Source organism: Vidua chalybeata, chromosome 2 (assembly GCF_026979565.1).
Source record: "Vidua chalybeata isolate OUT-0048 chromosome 2, bVidCha1 merged haplotype, whole genome shotgun sequence".
NCBI classification, from domain to species: Eukaryota; Metazoa; Chordata; class Aves; order Passeriformes; family Viduidae; genus Vidua; species Vidua chalybeata.
Genome location: NC_071531.1, coordinates 85,004,665 through 85,023,400, shown reverse-complemented (window position 1 = coordinate 85,023,400; position 18,736 = coordinate 85,004,665). Strand labels below are relative to the sequence as shown.

Genomic DNA, 18,736 nt, shown 5'->3' with positions numbered 1-18,736 from the left:
AGTTACACTCGTCATGTTCCTCTTTGACGACCAGCGCTCTGCTCTGCTCAGTGTGCTTAATGGGAAGGGACACATGGCACTGGAAGTTCTCTGTCAGGGGCTACAGGTACTAACTACATCAGGCAACTGGCAAGCCAGGCCTGTCTGTATGACATGAACAGTAGTAACACTGCTACCAGGCCACAGAAATATTCTAGCATGTCATGAAGCTGCTTTTAGAACTGACTGACACAGTAGAGGGTTAGGAGTGGGGGATGGAAACACTGTCCCAGAAGGAAATCCCAGACTTAAATATGGACACTGAAACGCAACTTTATCTTACTCTTTAATGGCATGTCAACATATGCTTTCCTTTATGTGCAAAGTAAAGTAAAGGCAATGACTCCACCAACAAAAAGATAAGCTTACCTATCCTACAGAAAAATTGATTTTTCACTTTACTTCATTTGTAACTCAGAACAATGTCTGTGCATACTGCCTACTCAGAATATTTAAATTAAAAAACTGGCTCAAAATTTAAGCCATTAAATCATGGTATTAGGAAACATCGATTATGTGTTGCACAGACACAACATTACATGATGTCCCATTAAAATGTTACACACACTTCAAGTCATCAGACATTTCACTTCACAGTAGATACTAAACTCTTACATAATCCTTCAATAAACATGGAAAGTGCCCAAGCCAAGATGTTAATGTCTGTCTATATAAAAAGAACCCTGTCTATATAAAAAGAACTTAAAAAGGGAGCAAAAAAACCTGATATTTTAAATTCAATTTTCAGCTTTAAATGCATGCATTCTAAAGAAAACAAAACATAAAACTTACAGGTTCTACAAATTCAAATTTCTTTTTCTCTTGTACTTCTTGGATTTTAAAAACATATTCTAATGATGCTTCATAAAAGTTCTGATGTTCTCTGTCAATCTGTGTATCTGCCTAAAAGACAAAATTAAATACGGACAACATTAGTTTAGCCTTTTTATTGCTTTAAAAACAGGTTATGTCATTAACAGGCAGATCTTCCATAAGATTACTGTAGAAGTTTCCTAGAGTTCAGTTTTCTTTCTGAAAATTAGAATACCTACTTAAAAAAGTTAAATGCAAGTTTAAGAAGCTAACATTACACATCTCAGCCTATGACTTTTACTCGCTCTTTTTTGGTTTCTTCTTTTTTTTTGCTCTTTAATACTCTAGTTTTTAGGAGAGCCTGGAGGGAAAGAAAGGTGGCAGCAGGTACTTGGCATATGTAAGTTTAGAAAAGTAAATAGAAATGAGCAATGTAGGAATCAAGGACAGACAAAAAGATAATTATTTCTATTGAAATATTTAAGTACCATATGCACTGAAATTTTATCTACTTCTCAGGTTCAAATACCTTCTCAAAAACATATTTTCTTTCTTAAATAGGCTGTCTTTAACAATGACATCTTGCAACTTATTATTTTATGGTATAAGTCATATGTTCTTGGAATGTAAATCTATTTAAATTCCTAACCTCATAAATCAAATATATTTCAAGTTTTAATTTTCAAGTGACAGGACTACAAGGCAATACTTGTCAGAAATGCCTGACTAATACCACCCAACATGGAGATCCAGTATCAGAACAGTGTCTTCTGCCTAAATAGCGCAAGAATTAACTCTTATCAGCTGATAAAGAGTAATAGGCTTTTATCCTCAATTTAAATAAGCCACAGGAGAGGGAACTAACAGACAAGCAGTGTAGCATGTAGATAATGTTTAAAGAAGACATGAAGATTCCATTTTAATTCATTCTTCTTCATAAAAAAATCATATTCTCAAGCAAATCCCTTTTGGGCTGTATTAGTTAGATTTTGCTCTTTGGTCAAAATATTACCGCAGATTAACAACATGAATAAAATCACTCCACCTATTTTTGATGTATGTCAGTTAAAATACAGAAGGATACTTCTGTATGTCCTCTAGTTTAATTCTGGCATTAAAAATAACAAGTGTAGGGAAATTGGGAAAGCTTGATGCTGTCTTCCCTTGACAACAAACTATAAACCAGCAAACACATCAAAAGAGATTTAGTACTTTTAACGGTAAAAAAGCAAGAAGCCAGTGTTTTCCTTCAGGCAGGATTTGGTCATCAATAACACCATATATAATTAAGATTGCTTCTCTACTCAAGGACAAGCTACTATTGTGATTTGGCTGTACAGGTTTTTAACAATATTGATCCATCTCCCTAGGCCAGTGTTCTAACTCTACTTCAACACATGGGCCTCAAGGATATGTTTCAAATCATACCAGCATTTCCTTCCTATGTCTATTAAAAAAATTCAGTAAACTAATAATATGAAGCTGAAATCAAGCACTCAAAATTCCAATAATGAACTACCTCATGAACTACCTCGCTCTACCTCAAAATTAACTCTGCCATTTGCCATTCACATAGTGTGTTTGGCTAGTCTTTTCCCTGATAGTCTGTTAATATCTTTCCCTGATAGTTTTATCACAAAGACAGTGCTACATAACTGAACAGAAGCAGTTGCCACCACTTTGGGACGTGATCCAGCAATGCCTTGCTCACATAAATGCCATCAATAAGCACTTGAAACAGATTTTAGCTCTCTCATTTAATTGTATGTATATAATGAAATATAGTTTTAGAAATTGTCTCTTTTAGTCTTTGCCTCAGAAAAAGTATTTAAACACCTAATTAAATCCATCCCTACTCTGAACAGCATTTAAGCAGGTTGCAGTTGTAATGACACTTACAATAACCAAGTCCCATCTCAAATATAGCTTAGGGCCATAATCACCACCAGTGAAAGGGAATATATTCTGTAGAAGCTTATGAATTTGTGTTAACACCAAAGGATTCAGATTTTTAAGAATTGCATTGAAAGTGATCCTAAAGTTTCAAAAGCTGAAAGTATTTTCATGTTTTTCTGAGACTTCAAACTACATGTAAAAAGTAAACAGATCTGATGGATATGATTTTGAGTTTCTACCTGTATGATATATAGTTATAGTGAGTAATATTTTCATTGATGTAGGTTATCACCTCAATATATATACCAGAACTTCACATAAGCTTGGAGACTGCTTCTGGAACAGATTTCAGAGAAATACAATCAGAAGTTCATTAGATTTCTCACATCACTCAGTTCTGCCCATTTTCACCTCCATTGTAGGCTTCTGTAGGCAGTGAAAAGATGCTACTATGAAGTTTCTTTTTGATGGTAAAGGAAAAAAGCCAGTCACCTGTGTAAACTGCACCAGCAGTCTTGCAGGCTCTTAAAATATCCAACATATTTCAGTTAGGTGAATATATGCAAAATCCTTTCTACAGAATATGTTTCAACCATCAAACTTCAGATACCTAATTAAGGTGGTCTCGATTGCATTCAAGTGAGACATGTAGAAGAACCCAACAGAGTACAAGATCTTTGCTCACCCCAGTACTCTTTAACCCACATTATGTGGTGAGGTATCAAGAAACCTCATCAATTTGAGGAAACAGTATTTTTCCCATGTAGCAGTCAAAAAACAGTATTTCCACCTCCCTGAATACATGATGTTGGCTTGAGGTATGATCTTCCCATCTCCTGCCCTGGGCACCAAAGCCTCAGCTGCCAGCACTGCTCGGTTCTTTGCTTGTGCCCTGCTCTTCTGTGGGCTGCTCCAACAAACTCCATCCTGGACATACAGGCTATAAATAGGGCTCACCCAAACCACTCAGGAAGCAAATCAACAGCTGTCTTAGATTTCAGGTCAGGAATGGAGCTTGGCCTCCTTTTACTTGCAATATACACACAGGCCAAAAGTCTCTCAGGTTAACAATTTTGGTACTGATTTGCTTCTACTTACGGTGGGTCTGTGTTGCTGATTCAGCACATCTACAGTGGTAGAAAACTGGGGAAGACAAATGCCAAGCTATGCCCTTTATCCTTTACAAGGGAGGCATCTAGAAATCAGAAGACCTCAGCCTCAGTTACAAGATTTTAAATCCAGATATGTCACTTAAGGACACACTGGAAAAAATTATCCTGGTTTTCCATTAGTTTATAGCTGAGAGCCAAATCCACTGTTATTCTACCATAGTTTATTAGATTCACAGTTGTTACTTTGCACTTCAGTTGCTGCTTTTAGACAGAAATTATTCTCATGTCTCAAGAGTAAAATATTTTATTTTGGTTCTATTCTAGAACAAATTAGTGTTTAAGTTCACTTTTCCCCAATTTGGTAAGAATTTCTTTTTTTTTTAAGCTCAGTCTTAGCCTCTAACAGAACTGTTTCTTCATCAATACATAAGATATTTGGGAAAAATGAAAGCCCTGACATACACGTGGAACAATAAACCAATCCTAGATAACTAATGTCTTATCTAGATTGATTATTATATTGACAGCAACACCAATTCAGCCATATAGACATTATTAGAAATTTTTAATTTCTAAGCCTTATTTTATTTGAATTATAGTATTATTTGTAAACATGAAAAAAAAAAGCTATGACATATGACTGAGTGATGGTCACACCTTTGGTGAAAATTCCATCTGCAAACTAACCCCCATGATTTAAGATTCACCATGACAACAGTAATCCTATCAAAATGATTTTTAACTACTTTTGGCACAATTCCCAAAATGTCATTGATTCATATTGCTGGGTTTATTATAAGTTGCTTCAAAGACAAGTCATATTAATTTCTATCGGCATACTGAAAAGCCATGGAATCCTCCTGTTAAACCAGAAGTCTTCATGTTTTTGTTTTTCTTTTCCTTTAAACAGAAAAGAATTAGCCGTACAGACTCTTCAAAGCTGATGTTATAGATACAATTTCAGGGAAATGTCAGGTGCCTCAATCTCAGAGTAAGATGAAAAAGAGGAAAAAAGAAGCAGAAAAGATCATCATTAAAGTGATCACAGTTCAGTCTTTTGAATTACAATTTAGAAGTGCAATTTCATCAGTTAATAGATTAAAGAGCAAATCTAAAAGCAATTAATTAATTGGCTTTTCAGTATTCCACATATAGCTTATAAAACTCACACTTTTATTATACTAATATAATTCCGTTGTTGCAACCAATAAACATTAGCTGTACTTGAAATACATAAAGTTGCAAACATAGAATATTGCTTTGTTCAAATATTTAACTCCTATTTGGGTCATATTCATCCCAGTCAAGAATTTACAGTCACAACAAGCATGACCAGAAACCATCATAATTTCACATTAAATACAGCATGTCTTGAAGAGAATCAGTTTGTTATCATGATTTCTATGCAAATGTGAAATTAGATAAGAGTGTGTTCAGTTCTTACATCTTGCAAATGAGATTCTTTCTTCTTGGCTGACAAATTTAAGTGCTTCTCTAAGATGGAATAATATTTCTCACTTTCCTTGTCAAATTTCTTCTTCCCATCCTGAAAAACAAAACATTCCCAAGTAAAATACTTGACTAAATATCACAGCTAACTTAAATTAAAAGAAGTAACAGGTTCCAAAATATGCCTCATTATTAAACTACTTTTGTTGGTTCCAGTATTTTTAGGGTTAAATTTTTAAGTGGAACTAAAGATAGTAGGAGAACTGCTTCAATTATTAAAAGCAATAGTAAGCAGGATTTTTCCCATACATTACAAACCCATACAACAGACTCATATGGTTTCCCGTAGTAAATATACTATGAGATAATATGAGATTTTATATAGTGGTATCTTTTTGAGCAGACATTTAATACAAAATAATCTTCCCCAAGTTTTCTAACTGTACCTAACTGCCACACTGTTTGTACAAAAAAAAAAAAAAAAAAAACTCAACAAACAAACAAACAAAACCCAAACCAAAATCACAAAAAACCCAAACAAACAAACAACAAAAAACCCCAAACACCTCCTCCCCATCCAACAAGCAAAAAATCCACCAAAAATCAAAAAAACCACCCCCCACTGCGGAGGACATAGATGAGTATAAAAAAATGTGATAAAGACATATTCCTATTCTTTGCATTTAAGACTAATACGCTTATTTTCCACCCACTCTCCTAAAATATGAAGATGATGGAAAAGCATATGTGTGGTTGCAAAATGAAATTGGTCCAAAAGTCTGTTTCCAATAATATTTCGATGTGTCTGAATATTTAAGCTTGTCTCATTTAAAAGTTATCGTGCCTTTTTCCTTTCCCACTCCTCTTTGTTTTTGCCATCATGTGCAGCCAATCCTCACATTTCTACCCTAAAACTATTTTGATACATAATACAAAAGAAAGCTACTACTTTGAGTAAAATAAGAAACCTCTTATTTTCTGCAAACAAACTCAGAATTCATACTTCAAAACTTTTAAAATTTGCTGTTCTGAAATTTTAAAAAAAGATAGGTTTCCCAAAATCTTTTCCATCCTTCAAGGAGTGCCAAATATCAAGAATAGGAGAACTGATGGAAGTTGATATCCCATCAGAGTATTATTAATGATAAATCTGTAACTTTTAATGAAAAAATTATATATTCCCTAAATCAAAGCAACTTTCTGACAGTGATTTTTATAATCTTGTTTAAGTCCTAATGATTAATAATTCAAATATTTGGAGAAAACATAAAAAGTTTCAAGACAAACAGTCCTACTTACTCATGTGCAAAAGCTATTAATGATAGAAAAATTAATTACTGAGCATCATGCAGTAACATCAGGTCATTTTAAGAACTGTAGTGATTCTCTCCCTGACCTCTTTCTCTCTAGAAATTTTTTTACAAGAAACAAATAACTGGCTTGCATTGTAGCACCACCCTGTTTTCCTTAGTCATATCATGGGAAAGTCAGGTCAGTCAGAGAAGTAAGAAATAGGAGGAAGATTTTAATGACATTAATTAAAACTTATCAACCAGCTGCAACAAAAACCACTTAATGATTAGCTCCAGTTACTAAAGCTTAAAACAGTAGTTATACTAGATTGTAAAACACATAATATAATTTCTATCCTGGAAAAAGTTCAAATATATTTAGTATGAAAAATATGCACAATTTAATACTCTCACTACTTCACAACAGAGAAGTATCTTCAAAACACAACAGAAGGAAAAGAAGGCATTTGACCCAACAAAATATTAAATAATAATACAGAATAACTACTAATGTCTTCTATATTTAATTATGGATAAGGAGATACCAGGACAAAAACGCAAAAAGGAAAAATAAAAGTTTGTATTTTGTTTAGCAAGTGAAAAGAAGCTATAAGAATTATCTTACAGAATCTTTCCCAAACACATTCTTAAAAGAGAGAAGGCAGACGGCCAGAGTTGTGGCAAATGACTTGTAAGTCAAGAAATCAACTTCTGTGGGACTGAAATCATAGGTCAGTTCCACAGCCACAGTTTTATTGGAGAATATTCAAGTGCCAGGTCTTCATGGTGAAGCAAGAGCAACCTGTGTATCTCAACAGCACCTTTGGTCACAAACAGAAATTCAGTTCAGTTGATCATGGAATGAAAGATGCAGTTAGCTACTCATTGTCTTACCTTCTGAGACAATTATGTTATGTTTTGGACTAGAAATATGAATCAGATTATTTTAAAATCCAAGTGACAAAGGTGTCAAAGTCATCAATTTCAGGAATTACTCAAGTTAAGGGCAAATGTGATGCAATAAAAAATGTCAAACAAATTATTTTTTAGTTTTTTTCCCCCATGTAATTGTAAAGTGGGAAAGAAGTCTGCCTGATTGCAGTATTTAAGCCATTGGTCACAAACTACTGGAGTTCAGTGGTGGATACCCTGTCCACTAGACCACCTACCTCAGAAGGTAACTTGACAAAGCCTTTGACAATGAGGCCTGGGTGCTGATAGCACATACTGCACATTTGGACTTGATATTGTGTTTGCCTGTGCTCTCTCAGATGTCAGATCAAAGGAATGAGCCAAGGAGCCATGGGCAAATCTCCCACAGGATTACCTGTTTCAGACTGGGATCACCCAGCCCAGCCAGCTCTTCCATCCTTCCTTCCTTCACTAACAGACTTATGGTATGAACAGGAGGTATTCATCTTGCCTTGTGAACTATTTGTCTCAGAACCAAGGTGATCAATAGGTACTAATGAAGAACCCAAAGTCTGGTAGCCACTTGAGCTCATGTTGGCACTAACATAACTTTTGCTAACAAGAGCTGGAAAAAAGTCTGAAGTCTCAGCTGCCCAGTGAGAATCAAAGAAAAAGGTGTGACAACAGGACTTTGCCATCTGAAATACCTACATAAAGTGCATCAAATACATGTCAATGCCAAGAGAGGACTATTGATACACCTAATGTGGCTCCCATTGCTTGAATTACGTATCACATCCTCTCTTTATACATATAAAAGGAAAACAAAAAATTAAATGGTCATATCTAAACAGATTAGCCCCCCTCGCCTGCCAAGAACAAGAAAAAAACAAGTTCAAATAAACTAATTGTGGTTTAAAGACATATTGTATCTCATGTGAAGATTCATAAAGATCTCCATGGCACCATCCATAGGGAAACAAGGAATTTGAAGGCTCTCATGGTCTTCTGCCAGGTCTCTCCCAGACTGCACCTCTACACTGCCACAGATCTGCTCAGCCTCCATAGTTTTTTATACCAGTTACGTTAAAGAGAAAACTACAAATTGGAGCTTGTCTGTCACCAGGACAACTTCTGGCCCAAGTGCAGTGTTTTCAGAGACAGCACATCTGATCAACTTCTTCCTCCTTTTCCAGATTTTAACTTAACAAGACCTTCTTCCTTCAAAGGAAGAAGTTGACAAAGTAAAAAGACTAACAGAAGTAAAATGCGAATAAAGATCTCTTGGCAATTTTGACTACATTAGTGTCTTTACCTGGCGATACTCCTGGGAATAAGTTTGCAGCAGGACAGTGTTTCTGGCATTACTCAGACATGTTTCTAGGAAAAGTACATAAAATACTGGCCCCAACAGGTGAGTGAGTTTCCTTTGATTGGAAGGTCCTCCACTGTGCCAGTAAAACCCACATATTTGGATGCATTGAAGCCTCTGAAATCTGTTTACTTAATACAAATTAACAAAAAAAAAAAAAAAAAAAAAAAGATACACTCAGAAGCAGGTGATTCATGTTCTGGATGAGAATAAACAGTTTATGCCAAAATAGCTCTTGTCTCACACACTCAGTCAGTGACTCACAGCACACAGGCGCATCCTAAGTGGAGTCACAGACTCAGCTTATTCCTGCTTTAGCCTGTTCTTCTCCAGCCCTCAAAACACTTTACTCACAGCCACTGCCCAAATGAATTATCTGAATCCTGGTCTGAGCAATCTGTGCCCATAAGACTGAGAAATCTACGTTTCCACATACTAGGAGGTTTTCAAAAAAAGTTTCCCTGCAAAAACATCTCCTCAAAGTTTAGGAGACAGAGAATTGCTATTGCTTAGACTCCACATTGGATCAAACCCAAAGCAGAAGAGATGTGGTTGGATAAGAAAGCTTCTGCTGCACTGTTACGAGAACAGACTGCACCAGCCATGACACAAAACTTAAGGCATGTGGCCATAAGGAAGATGCTAATTCCTGACCCCTGTACTGTCTCTTATTCCCTTCAGACTCCAGCTTTCTTTCATCCTTGCACATCTTTCCTGCAAGTAAATGTCATCCTTTCTCTTTGCCCTGGAAAAGTATCAACCATTTCTTTCAAAATATCAGCTAGAACATATGATAAAAACTCCCACCCAAAATCCCTGTGAGACAACTGGGAGGGCGATAAAAAAAAATCTAAGCACAGAAAAAGAGAAATTACATAATATTACTCCTTAGCGTATTTTGCACTGATATAAGTCAGTCATATAAGTCATACACTGATATAAGTCATCAACACCTTTTGTCTAGACTAAGCCCTGCAGATTCTAAACACTGTAAATGTCTCAGTATAGTTCTTTAACCATTCTCAGGTGTGTCAAGCCTTATATCAGTTCAAAAATATTTACAGTTTGAAATGTTTCAAATTTCTAGGAACCCATTAGGAAAGCCCTTAACCACACACTCGCCTTACAGCATTTAATAGAGCCTTACTAACTCTGCCAGTACCCTCTTGAGAGACTTAAGTCATGTAGTACTGGATCCAGGTTTAATTCCTGGTTTTATTTTCTCTGCTCAGGTTTCCTGCATAGTTTTATTTCAAAACTGATTAGAAAACCTTAAAAAAAAAATTATCTTTTCAGAAATAAATTTTGCTTGAGATACTTCTAATTATAGGCATGCCAGTTAGAAGTTTAACTCAAAATATGTTCTTGTATTCCTCTTGTTTTACAAATATTTATGACTGTGAAAAGTCCAGAGATCAATTGCTGAGAAGTTTATTAAAAAGTTAACTCAAGTGAGTTAGATAGTTTTTCTCCTATTCAGAAAGATTTTGACTGCATGCTGTAACTAATCATACACATGTTACAAATCTTTGGCATGATTCCTACAAATTTTACCCACTAGCTGTATTTTTAGATACAAAGCATAAATCAGTGTTATATTTTAAAATTGACTTTCCTTTTCTAGAGGAAATATCAAGAAATCTGGTATTTTTATAATGGTCTACCACTACTTCATGTGCAGTATTTAATACCAAAACTGTTACATGTACCTTCAGAATAATTACATAAATTATTCCTCTTTTATTTATCCAAAAAGAGCCTCTGCTGTCCTTCTAATTCACTTCCTTTTTTTTTTAGTTGCAATAATTTTGGTGTTATATTTATCTATTAGCTACTATCTATTATATCTGTGCATAAAGAAATTTTTTAACTCTTTGTTTGTTGTAAAAGTAATATTTGACACTTTAAGAAGCTAATCCTTAAAAAATCCCACCTTGTTGAAACCATAAAATAAACATGTTTTGCAAGAAATTATTTTAAAAGGATCAAGAAAGGAAATTAAACCAGAAATCATTGCAAATAAACTATTTGGAAAAAAGAAGTCAGTACCTTGAAAAGAAGAGAATACTTTAATTAGAAAGCAAGTGAACATTGTGAAACATGGCCATGACAATTTTTTTTCTTCCCCTCACCCAGAATGAGTACGTATTTTTTTCACCAACTCAAACTGAGGTTTAGAAACTGTAGAAACTGGCACAGAAATACAAGAGTAAGACTTGAATATAGATCAAGTCAGACACATTTGTTGGTTGAAGAACCTGAAGGCAATAGTGAACTCTGCGGAGATCAATAAAGCCACATTCCTTTTCTTTCTCTTTGACAACAACTGCAAAAATGTTGATTTTTGCAACAACAGACTGGAGATGGTTCATTGCTAGAATGTTAGACTTCAAATATATTTTTTCAAAGCCACCTTTTTCATTACCTCCCAAACAAAAATTCAAATTGTATTTTAACAAAGTGGGATTTTGTTTGGAGATGTAAGTTTGGGGACCATGTCTTACTAAGTAGCAGGACAAACAAACTAAAGTAGAACTGTAGTCTAGAAAATAAACAAAACTTAGATTTGGAAAGACTGATTTAAGATCCTATGGACTTCTTAGAAAATGTAAATTCTCACAGTCTCTCAACTCCTCCTTTGAGAAGAAAAAACGTAAATTCACCTTCGATTTTATGTTGCCTGAGGTTTTGTTGAGCATTCTCATGGAAGCAGTTGGTGAGTTGCTCGGTTTTGGTTGGTTTTAATAATATTGAAATTATCATTGGCATCTGAGACCACAGGGTGCATTTTGATAGCTGTCTGGATGGGAAGAGTTTCTTTTTGGTAGACCTTTTGATTTGTTATGTGAATGCTAAGGGTCCAAGATAAGTTTGAAAGATATCACAAGCTTTTTTTTCCAGAAGAAAATTGAATAGGTAATATAAGTCCTTCCCTCCTCTTACTCCTCCTAAACAGAATTTAATGCACTGTTAGGCTCTAGGGTTTCCCTAAATCCATAAGAAAATCAGAAAAGTTAAAGAACATAGTTTATGTATCATTAGCAAATAATATGAAGTGAAGCAAATTTGTACCATAGTTCATAAAGAAATCCTTGTTGATCGACATAAAATAGGGTTAATATAGTAATAAATTATGTCTTATGCTCCTCATAACTGCTAGTGAAAACACTTCCAAATTGAAGCAGAAAGCATCATGTAGAAAATTAAATGTCCAAATGACTATAAATCTTAAAACCAATTCTTTATGAAAAAAGAACAACCATATGCAAACCATGATGATCCAGAAAAAAGTATCTTGTAAGACACAAGTAATTATAATAAAAAGAACATATTGCAACTATGAAGTATAACAAGGCAATAAACTGGGAATACAAGACTGTTTAGCAGCATTAAAGCTATGAAGACAGGTATTAGAAACTGGCAGTTAAAAAATAACCACAATAAAAATCAGGTAAGGAATATATAAAACTGAAATATACTTGAAACAACCCAAAACTAATTTAAGTTTAACTGGAGTTCACATCTGTGTAAAATACAGAATAACCTTGCAAGAGATAATTTACTTTAAGGCTCATAAACTTCTGAAGAAAATTTTCTTTTCCTTCTGTAATGCCTTTAGAGATCCAAGTATCAGGTACTTTCAAAAGTGTATCCTAGAAGAGGAGAATCCATTTCCTAATAATTCCCTATGAAATTCCATCAGATGTTTTCAAATTAAAAAGCAGATACTATTAGATGAGAAAATGTGTTTGAAGGATGTAATTTGTTTTTCTCCAAAAAATTCCCTTTTTAAATGGAAACAAAAACATTACAAGTTCCCAGCATTGCTGTGAAAAGGCATGCAAACCTGCCAGTACTGTCAGGTCACAAAGCAGGACATATTAGACTCCCTGTTATTCAACTGCAGAGCTGTCTTGAGTTTATTTGGCATTTGCTGATTCCAGGAGTAGCTGCTCTGTGTCTGGGAATCTGCTAAATCCCTGCCCAAACAGCAGGACTGGTAAGTCTACACACGTAATCTAGTTTTATTGCTTTACTGTCTACTAAATATGAAGTATTTTTGCTGGAATAGCTTACTTAGGATATTATCAAGTTACTGCTCAAATAATATGGAGAAGCTCCCTAGAACATCAGAAACTGACTGACTTTTCTTTGCATCAGGTTTAGGACAGGTTTCTGAAGTTTAAAATATTTTATCATAACAGGAAGAGTTTTGCTTCTGTACAAAAGCTTGTGACTTTAAATGATTTCAAATAAAAAACAAAGTTAGCCACGCTCTTTAGGAACTCATGAAGAGGCCACTTCATCTGCACAGTTAGCTACATCTTTGCTTTGTGCACTGAGAGCAAAGATAAAGAAAAAAGAACATAATGTCATTCATATAAGCAGTTCCAACAGACCAGCTTAGAACTTCATATACTCACTGCTTTCTTTCAAAAGCTGCAGATAAAAATATTTCTTTCTTAACTAGTAATTTCTTTTTTTAAACACTCTTTGGGAATCTCCCATCTATGCCAACCAATCAACCAACATCACTGACCCCAGCGTGTCAGCAGCACGTTCAGCTCTGCTCATGGTCCCAGGGCACCTCAGACGTCATTGCAACAGGACTGGAGTGCTGACCTGAGGAAGAACTTGAGGCGTGCTATGAGAATTTTTTTAGATTAATACACACAACTGGAAACTGTGCTGTTTACAGATATTTGGGAAAAAAAAAAAAAAAAGGAAACAGTCTGAGGTCAATGTCAGAAGTGATTTTGTTTTGTTTTGATTTGAAAGCATCTATTTTCAGAGTCCCTTTTACAACACTGATAAAAGAACACAAACTATCACTTTGGGGTGAAAAGTTAAGCCTCCCCAGTGGCATTGTTAAGCTCACTCAGGGCTCTCAGATTACGTCTTGGGGGTGGGTGTTTAATCTTCTCATCAAGACAAGAATCTGAGACCACCCCTTCTTGGCAAACTCCACAGGAACAAATGGTTCTGTGGTAGCTACTATAACCCGACAGGTCCTGAAATAACAAAACTGCTTTATTTGGTGGAAAGAGTTCTCTTGATGCTCCCATATCTACCAAGACACAACGAAGTTTCAAGCAATGATGTCCATTTTTGTTACAGTACAGAAGGGATACTTCCAAGATACAATCACCCACTTCACTTTGGAATAGAGCTATTTCAGGGTTAGCTTTGCCAAAAGGGAAGTTACTATATTGGCAGGAGATTCGAATTTGTATATTCTCAGGCCCCTGCAGAATCTGCTGCATAGATTGAACAAGATACTAGATGAAGGGAAACCTATGGCGATACAGCTGATGAAATGATTTTCTGTTTAGAACGGAAAAAGGCCACTCCACCCTATGTATGGAATATAGACCCATAGACCCCACATCATCTGAGAAATGTCCAAACAATGCCCAAACTGTATCTACAACTATTTTTATGCTGTTAACTACACCATGAAACACAGGGAAGCAATGCAGAAAGAGACCTTAATTTCCCCCCAAACTGCTAAAGAAAACCCCAACACGTAACAGAGTAAGATTAACAGATGAATTCATACCCATGTATAAGACCTCATGACTTAAGCATTATGTGTACAATACAGCTGTGGCACTACACAACACCCACAAGCACAATTCTGAAGTAATCCCTGTAGGGCAAGAGAACACAACTACCTTTGTCAAAACATAATGAATTTGGTTTGATAAACAATGCTAAAACTCGGGATGGAGTCTAATTTTGAACAAGGGGACGAAGAGCAGGGGACTAGGTGCCTTTGAACTGGTGAATGAAGATTGACACCTTGTGCAGGGAGCAGGATACCAGAATTTGCTTACTTTAAGTCCTGTCCTGCTCTGTGCCTGGGCAAATTGGCCACTTCCTATATTTCCCTTAAATCCTCCTTGAGACTTTTAAAGTCTCATCAACAACCTGAGACTTGTTTTTCAGGTGTGGGAACATGATCCTGTCCACGCTGTGGCCAAGAGCGTGCTCTTTCTTGTTAAGAAAGAACTTAACAGGTGAGTAGAGCTACTGTACTCTGTTTGCAAAATCCTCCGTGCCCTCAAACATTCACTAAAAAGTTTAGTTCCCCTGTGAGCTGGAAATTAAGTTTGAAGGTCAATGTCTTTGTTCATACTTATGATCACAGCTCAGGAGTCCAGTAGGATTACAGCAGCTGTGCAGGGTCAGGATGCAACCTTCCTGATTCCTTCCTGTGACACACACCACAATAGGCTGCAGCAGATTAGCAAAAAAAGAAACCTTTCTTTAATTAGAAGATGTCCAAGTTTTCTTGCATTTTTATATTCTTTTGTCCTTTTTCAGTAAAAAGGCTAATACTATCTAAGTTTTAAATTTTTTTGTTTTACTAGCTGTAGATTTTTAAAAAATAAATGGTTCTTTTTGCCAAGAAAGGTACACTGCATGCTCACTTAAACAATTCCACCAATTTACACATTTATTCTAAGCCTTAATTCTTAAATGTTATAGCAGAATAGTAAATCATTTTCCAATTTACTACAGGGGACTAATTTATTTATCCTTAATTTATATCTGTTTTCTTTATGATGCAAATTAGAATCTTATTAAACTGCAGAAAAAAATGAAGCTTCAGAAACCAGTTTTAGTCAGTGAGCCAGTTAATCACACTAACTTATAACAGAGAGGCTGCATTTAACAGAATTTATTAAAACTGATTATGCACATAACATTAACTATTTTCCTCCCAAACACCTGTAGTTAACACACTGAACCAACAGTTTTTAGTCACTGTGTCCACAATCTTATAGTTATGAGATCTGAGTTTTCACTCTCATCTTTAAAAGAATGCACTAAAAGTGAAACAAGCTTTTAGCACTGTTGTCTTTATTTTGTTTATTTTTCTATTAACATCCTAGAAGTTTATCAGCTTTGAATGAAACAGTAATTGAATTGAAGCAAACTGCAATGAGAAAATAATTTTGTTTCATTTGCATGGGCTGTCCCAAGAAGACCAGTCACTTCAAAAAGACTCTGGGTTCAGGTGCTCAGCCAGTGTTGTCTTCCAGTTTAATAGTTTGGCTCTGCACAGGAGAAAGTAAGACTTTCTTAGATGAAATGTATGCATACAGAGCTCTTCACTGTTTTTGAACCTTCCCAAATATTTCACATACACAAGTGTAGATGAAGCAATGGATAATCATACTGGCATTACAATCATGTTGTTTGGGGCAAAAATAGGTCTTTCACTGCTTGATATTTCCCTACATTTATTTGAATAAGGGAAAATACATTTGATGTATTTTAAAAATAATTTTATATTATACGTTTTCATTAAATGCAAGTTCTGATTTCTCATTTCTTGCATTTGATAATGCTAGTTTAAGTAAAATATCAATTAGACAACCTATATGGGATTATTTCTCAAATGTAAGTGTTCTAGGACCAAAACCTTGGAATGAAATGCATTTACTAGTGCAATTCACAACTTTCAAAGTTCAGAAACTTTAGCCAAAACTTGAGGATTTATGTAAGCAAACGAAAAGCTAGAGAGAATTTGTACTTCTCTATCTACCACAGATAGATGCCTATTAACCTATAATACCTAAAGAGATTATCATGAGTTATTTACCAGTACAGCAGATTTTTTGGTATGCAGCTGTCTCATGACCATTGAGTATCCTCAGTTCCTCATGCTCAATTATTTAATCTTACACTATATTTCCAATCCTCCAGCCCTCCTCCTCTATCTCAGCAACCTATGGCAATACCACCAGATTTTTTTACCTGGTCATTACCAAAAATAAAACAACAGACTGATCTCAAATTGCCCCATGGGATCTTTTACCTGGTGACTTTTCTCTAATCAGACAGTTCCTCCTATAAACAAAACTCACTGCCCTTTTCCCATGTGCTAGTTCCTCTGACAGACTGGGTTTCTCATACTAAGCCCCATCTAAACTACATTATAATGACTCATGTAAAATGTTATAAAAGCCTGGTTGAAACAGAAATAGGTTTTATCCCCTGTATTTCCTTGCCTACAGAATAAGTTATCAAAACAGATATGAGGTAACTGGTAGCGACTGTTTTTGAGAAACTTTTGCATTTTAACTCCAAAAATTTGGCCATCAATAATTCCCCTTGCCTGTCCTCTCTTTGTGCTTCCTTATCCTGGTCCCCTCCCTCCACGGTTCAAATTGACATTAAAACACAACAAATCTAGTGGATGCAAATACCAAGCCTTGAGTGACAGACACCACTTGTAATGAAACACCTCCTACTGTACCTACTACAGCAAGGTCACTCATTTTTCTCAGTTAAAGGACAACAAGTGCTATGATTTGATCAGATACTGAGGAAACTGGTTCACCAAATGGGCATTTTGGTATTTCTAATGATCTTAGATACCTATCTAAAATTCTGCTTTGACAGCTTTCTGACAGACCTTAAAAAATGAGAGGTTTTGTTTGTTTCATATTCCTCAATTTCTAGACAATCCAAATCAAACACAGAGAGAACGTGCTACCTGCTGCATGCCTACATGTGAAGATAGATGTGAGCAAAGATGCGGGAAAATTAATCCCAGCAGTGAATATGGATTGGTTTCCCAAGTAGAAAGGAATTCACTGCTTTGAATAAATGAATGAAATTAAATAATGATAAAAACTAACCCTCCTGGCCAAAATAAATTATTTTATGAAACAAACAGATGGAATTGTAAAGAGGAAACAAAACTCTCCTTTTAAGTCTTAAAACCAAAATTGCTTCTGTTGTCTTTGATCTGATTTAAGTTGTATTAAAGATCAATGAACATTGGAACAAATATTGCTAAATACTGTACTCAATGGATAAAAAGAAAGAGGAAGGTTTGGCTTTACTGTCCAAAACACATCACACAATGAGCTCACCAGAGTTACCAGCTGGGGCCTTGCAAACCACATTGACCAAATAAGGCAAAAGGCTTCATGCCTGGAATCCTTTCCCAGTTACCTCACCCGGCTTCTGCTCGCCTTGCTACAATAATTGGAGAGGTCATTTTTTAAAACTCAGATGGAGTAAATCAGCAGGCTGTCCAATGCAAAGCTGGGTTTGTGTAGTCTCTGGAGAGAACTCAGCTTTATTTAAACTGAGTGTGTACAGAAAAGGAATAACTGAAATATGTGCAATAAAAACAGAAGAGCAAGTAGTATAAATTAAGAAGAGCAAGTGATGTAGATTTGTATATTGCTGGTTAGATTACAAACACTAATGTTTTATGGGGAATGTTTCATAAATTTGTTGGGTACCTTCAGGTTTTTGAAGTGCATGTGAAGAATTGGTCTTTAATGTTATTCTTGTGATATTCCAAAAACACTTGAACTTTGTACTCTGAGTTTATACTGTCCTTAAAATATAGCTTGGTAACATTAACAGGATATATTTTATCCTCCATATTCTTTTTGATTTCTGTGACCATATTTTTGCCTAAACTCATAGTTTTGAAAAAAAAATCTCATTCTCTATATTAAAAACATCTATAGGATATTCATCATGGTAGCAAAAAATCTTGTGAACTTATTTATTACTAAAATAAAATGGTGATTCTCACAATCTATAACTTTTCCTCTTTTTTCCCTTGGGAGGGTGGGGTTTACTTGTATTTATATGCAACTGAATTTTATCTGGTGTTTTAGAAAAGAAATAAAAATTCCCAGAAATCACTTTTAAGTATTCCCTCACATAATTTTCACTCCCAGCAAAATCTGAAAGTAGTACCTAATATAATTTCCTGTTTTGTGTATTGGTAACACAACTATCTAATAATATTTTTCTTCCACAAAATTTGGAAACACAACAGGGTACTAAAATTTATAATGTCAAAGTCCGAT

General features: G+C 35.2%; 1 protein-coding gene across 2 annotated transcripts in view; it reads right to left on the bottom strand.

Moving 5' to 3' along the window:
• Positions 1 to 18,736, bottom strand: part of ARHGAP42 (Rho GTPase activating protein 42) — a 142,308-nt gene that overhangs the window by 44,093 nt on the left and 79,479 nt on the right. For both annotated transcript variants that reach the window (XM_053935227.1, XM_053935228.1), the window contains exons 5-6: positions 5,305 to 5,406; positions 832 to 942 (exon numbers count right to left, since the gene is read on the bottom strand). In XM_053935227.1, coding sequence (XP_053791202.1) covers positions 832 to 942; positions 5,305 to 5,406 — 213 coding nt within the window. The remainder of the gene's footprint in view (positions 1 to 831; positions 943 to 5,304; positions 5,407 to 18,736) is intronic.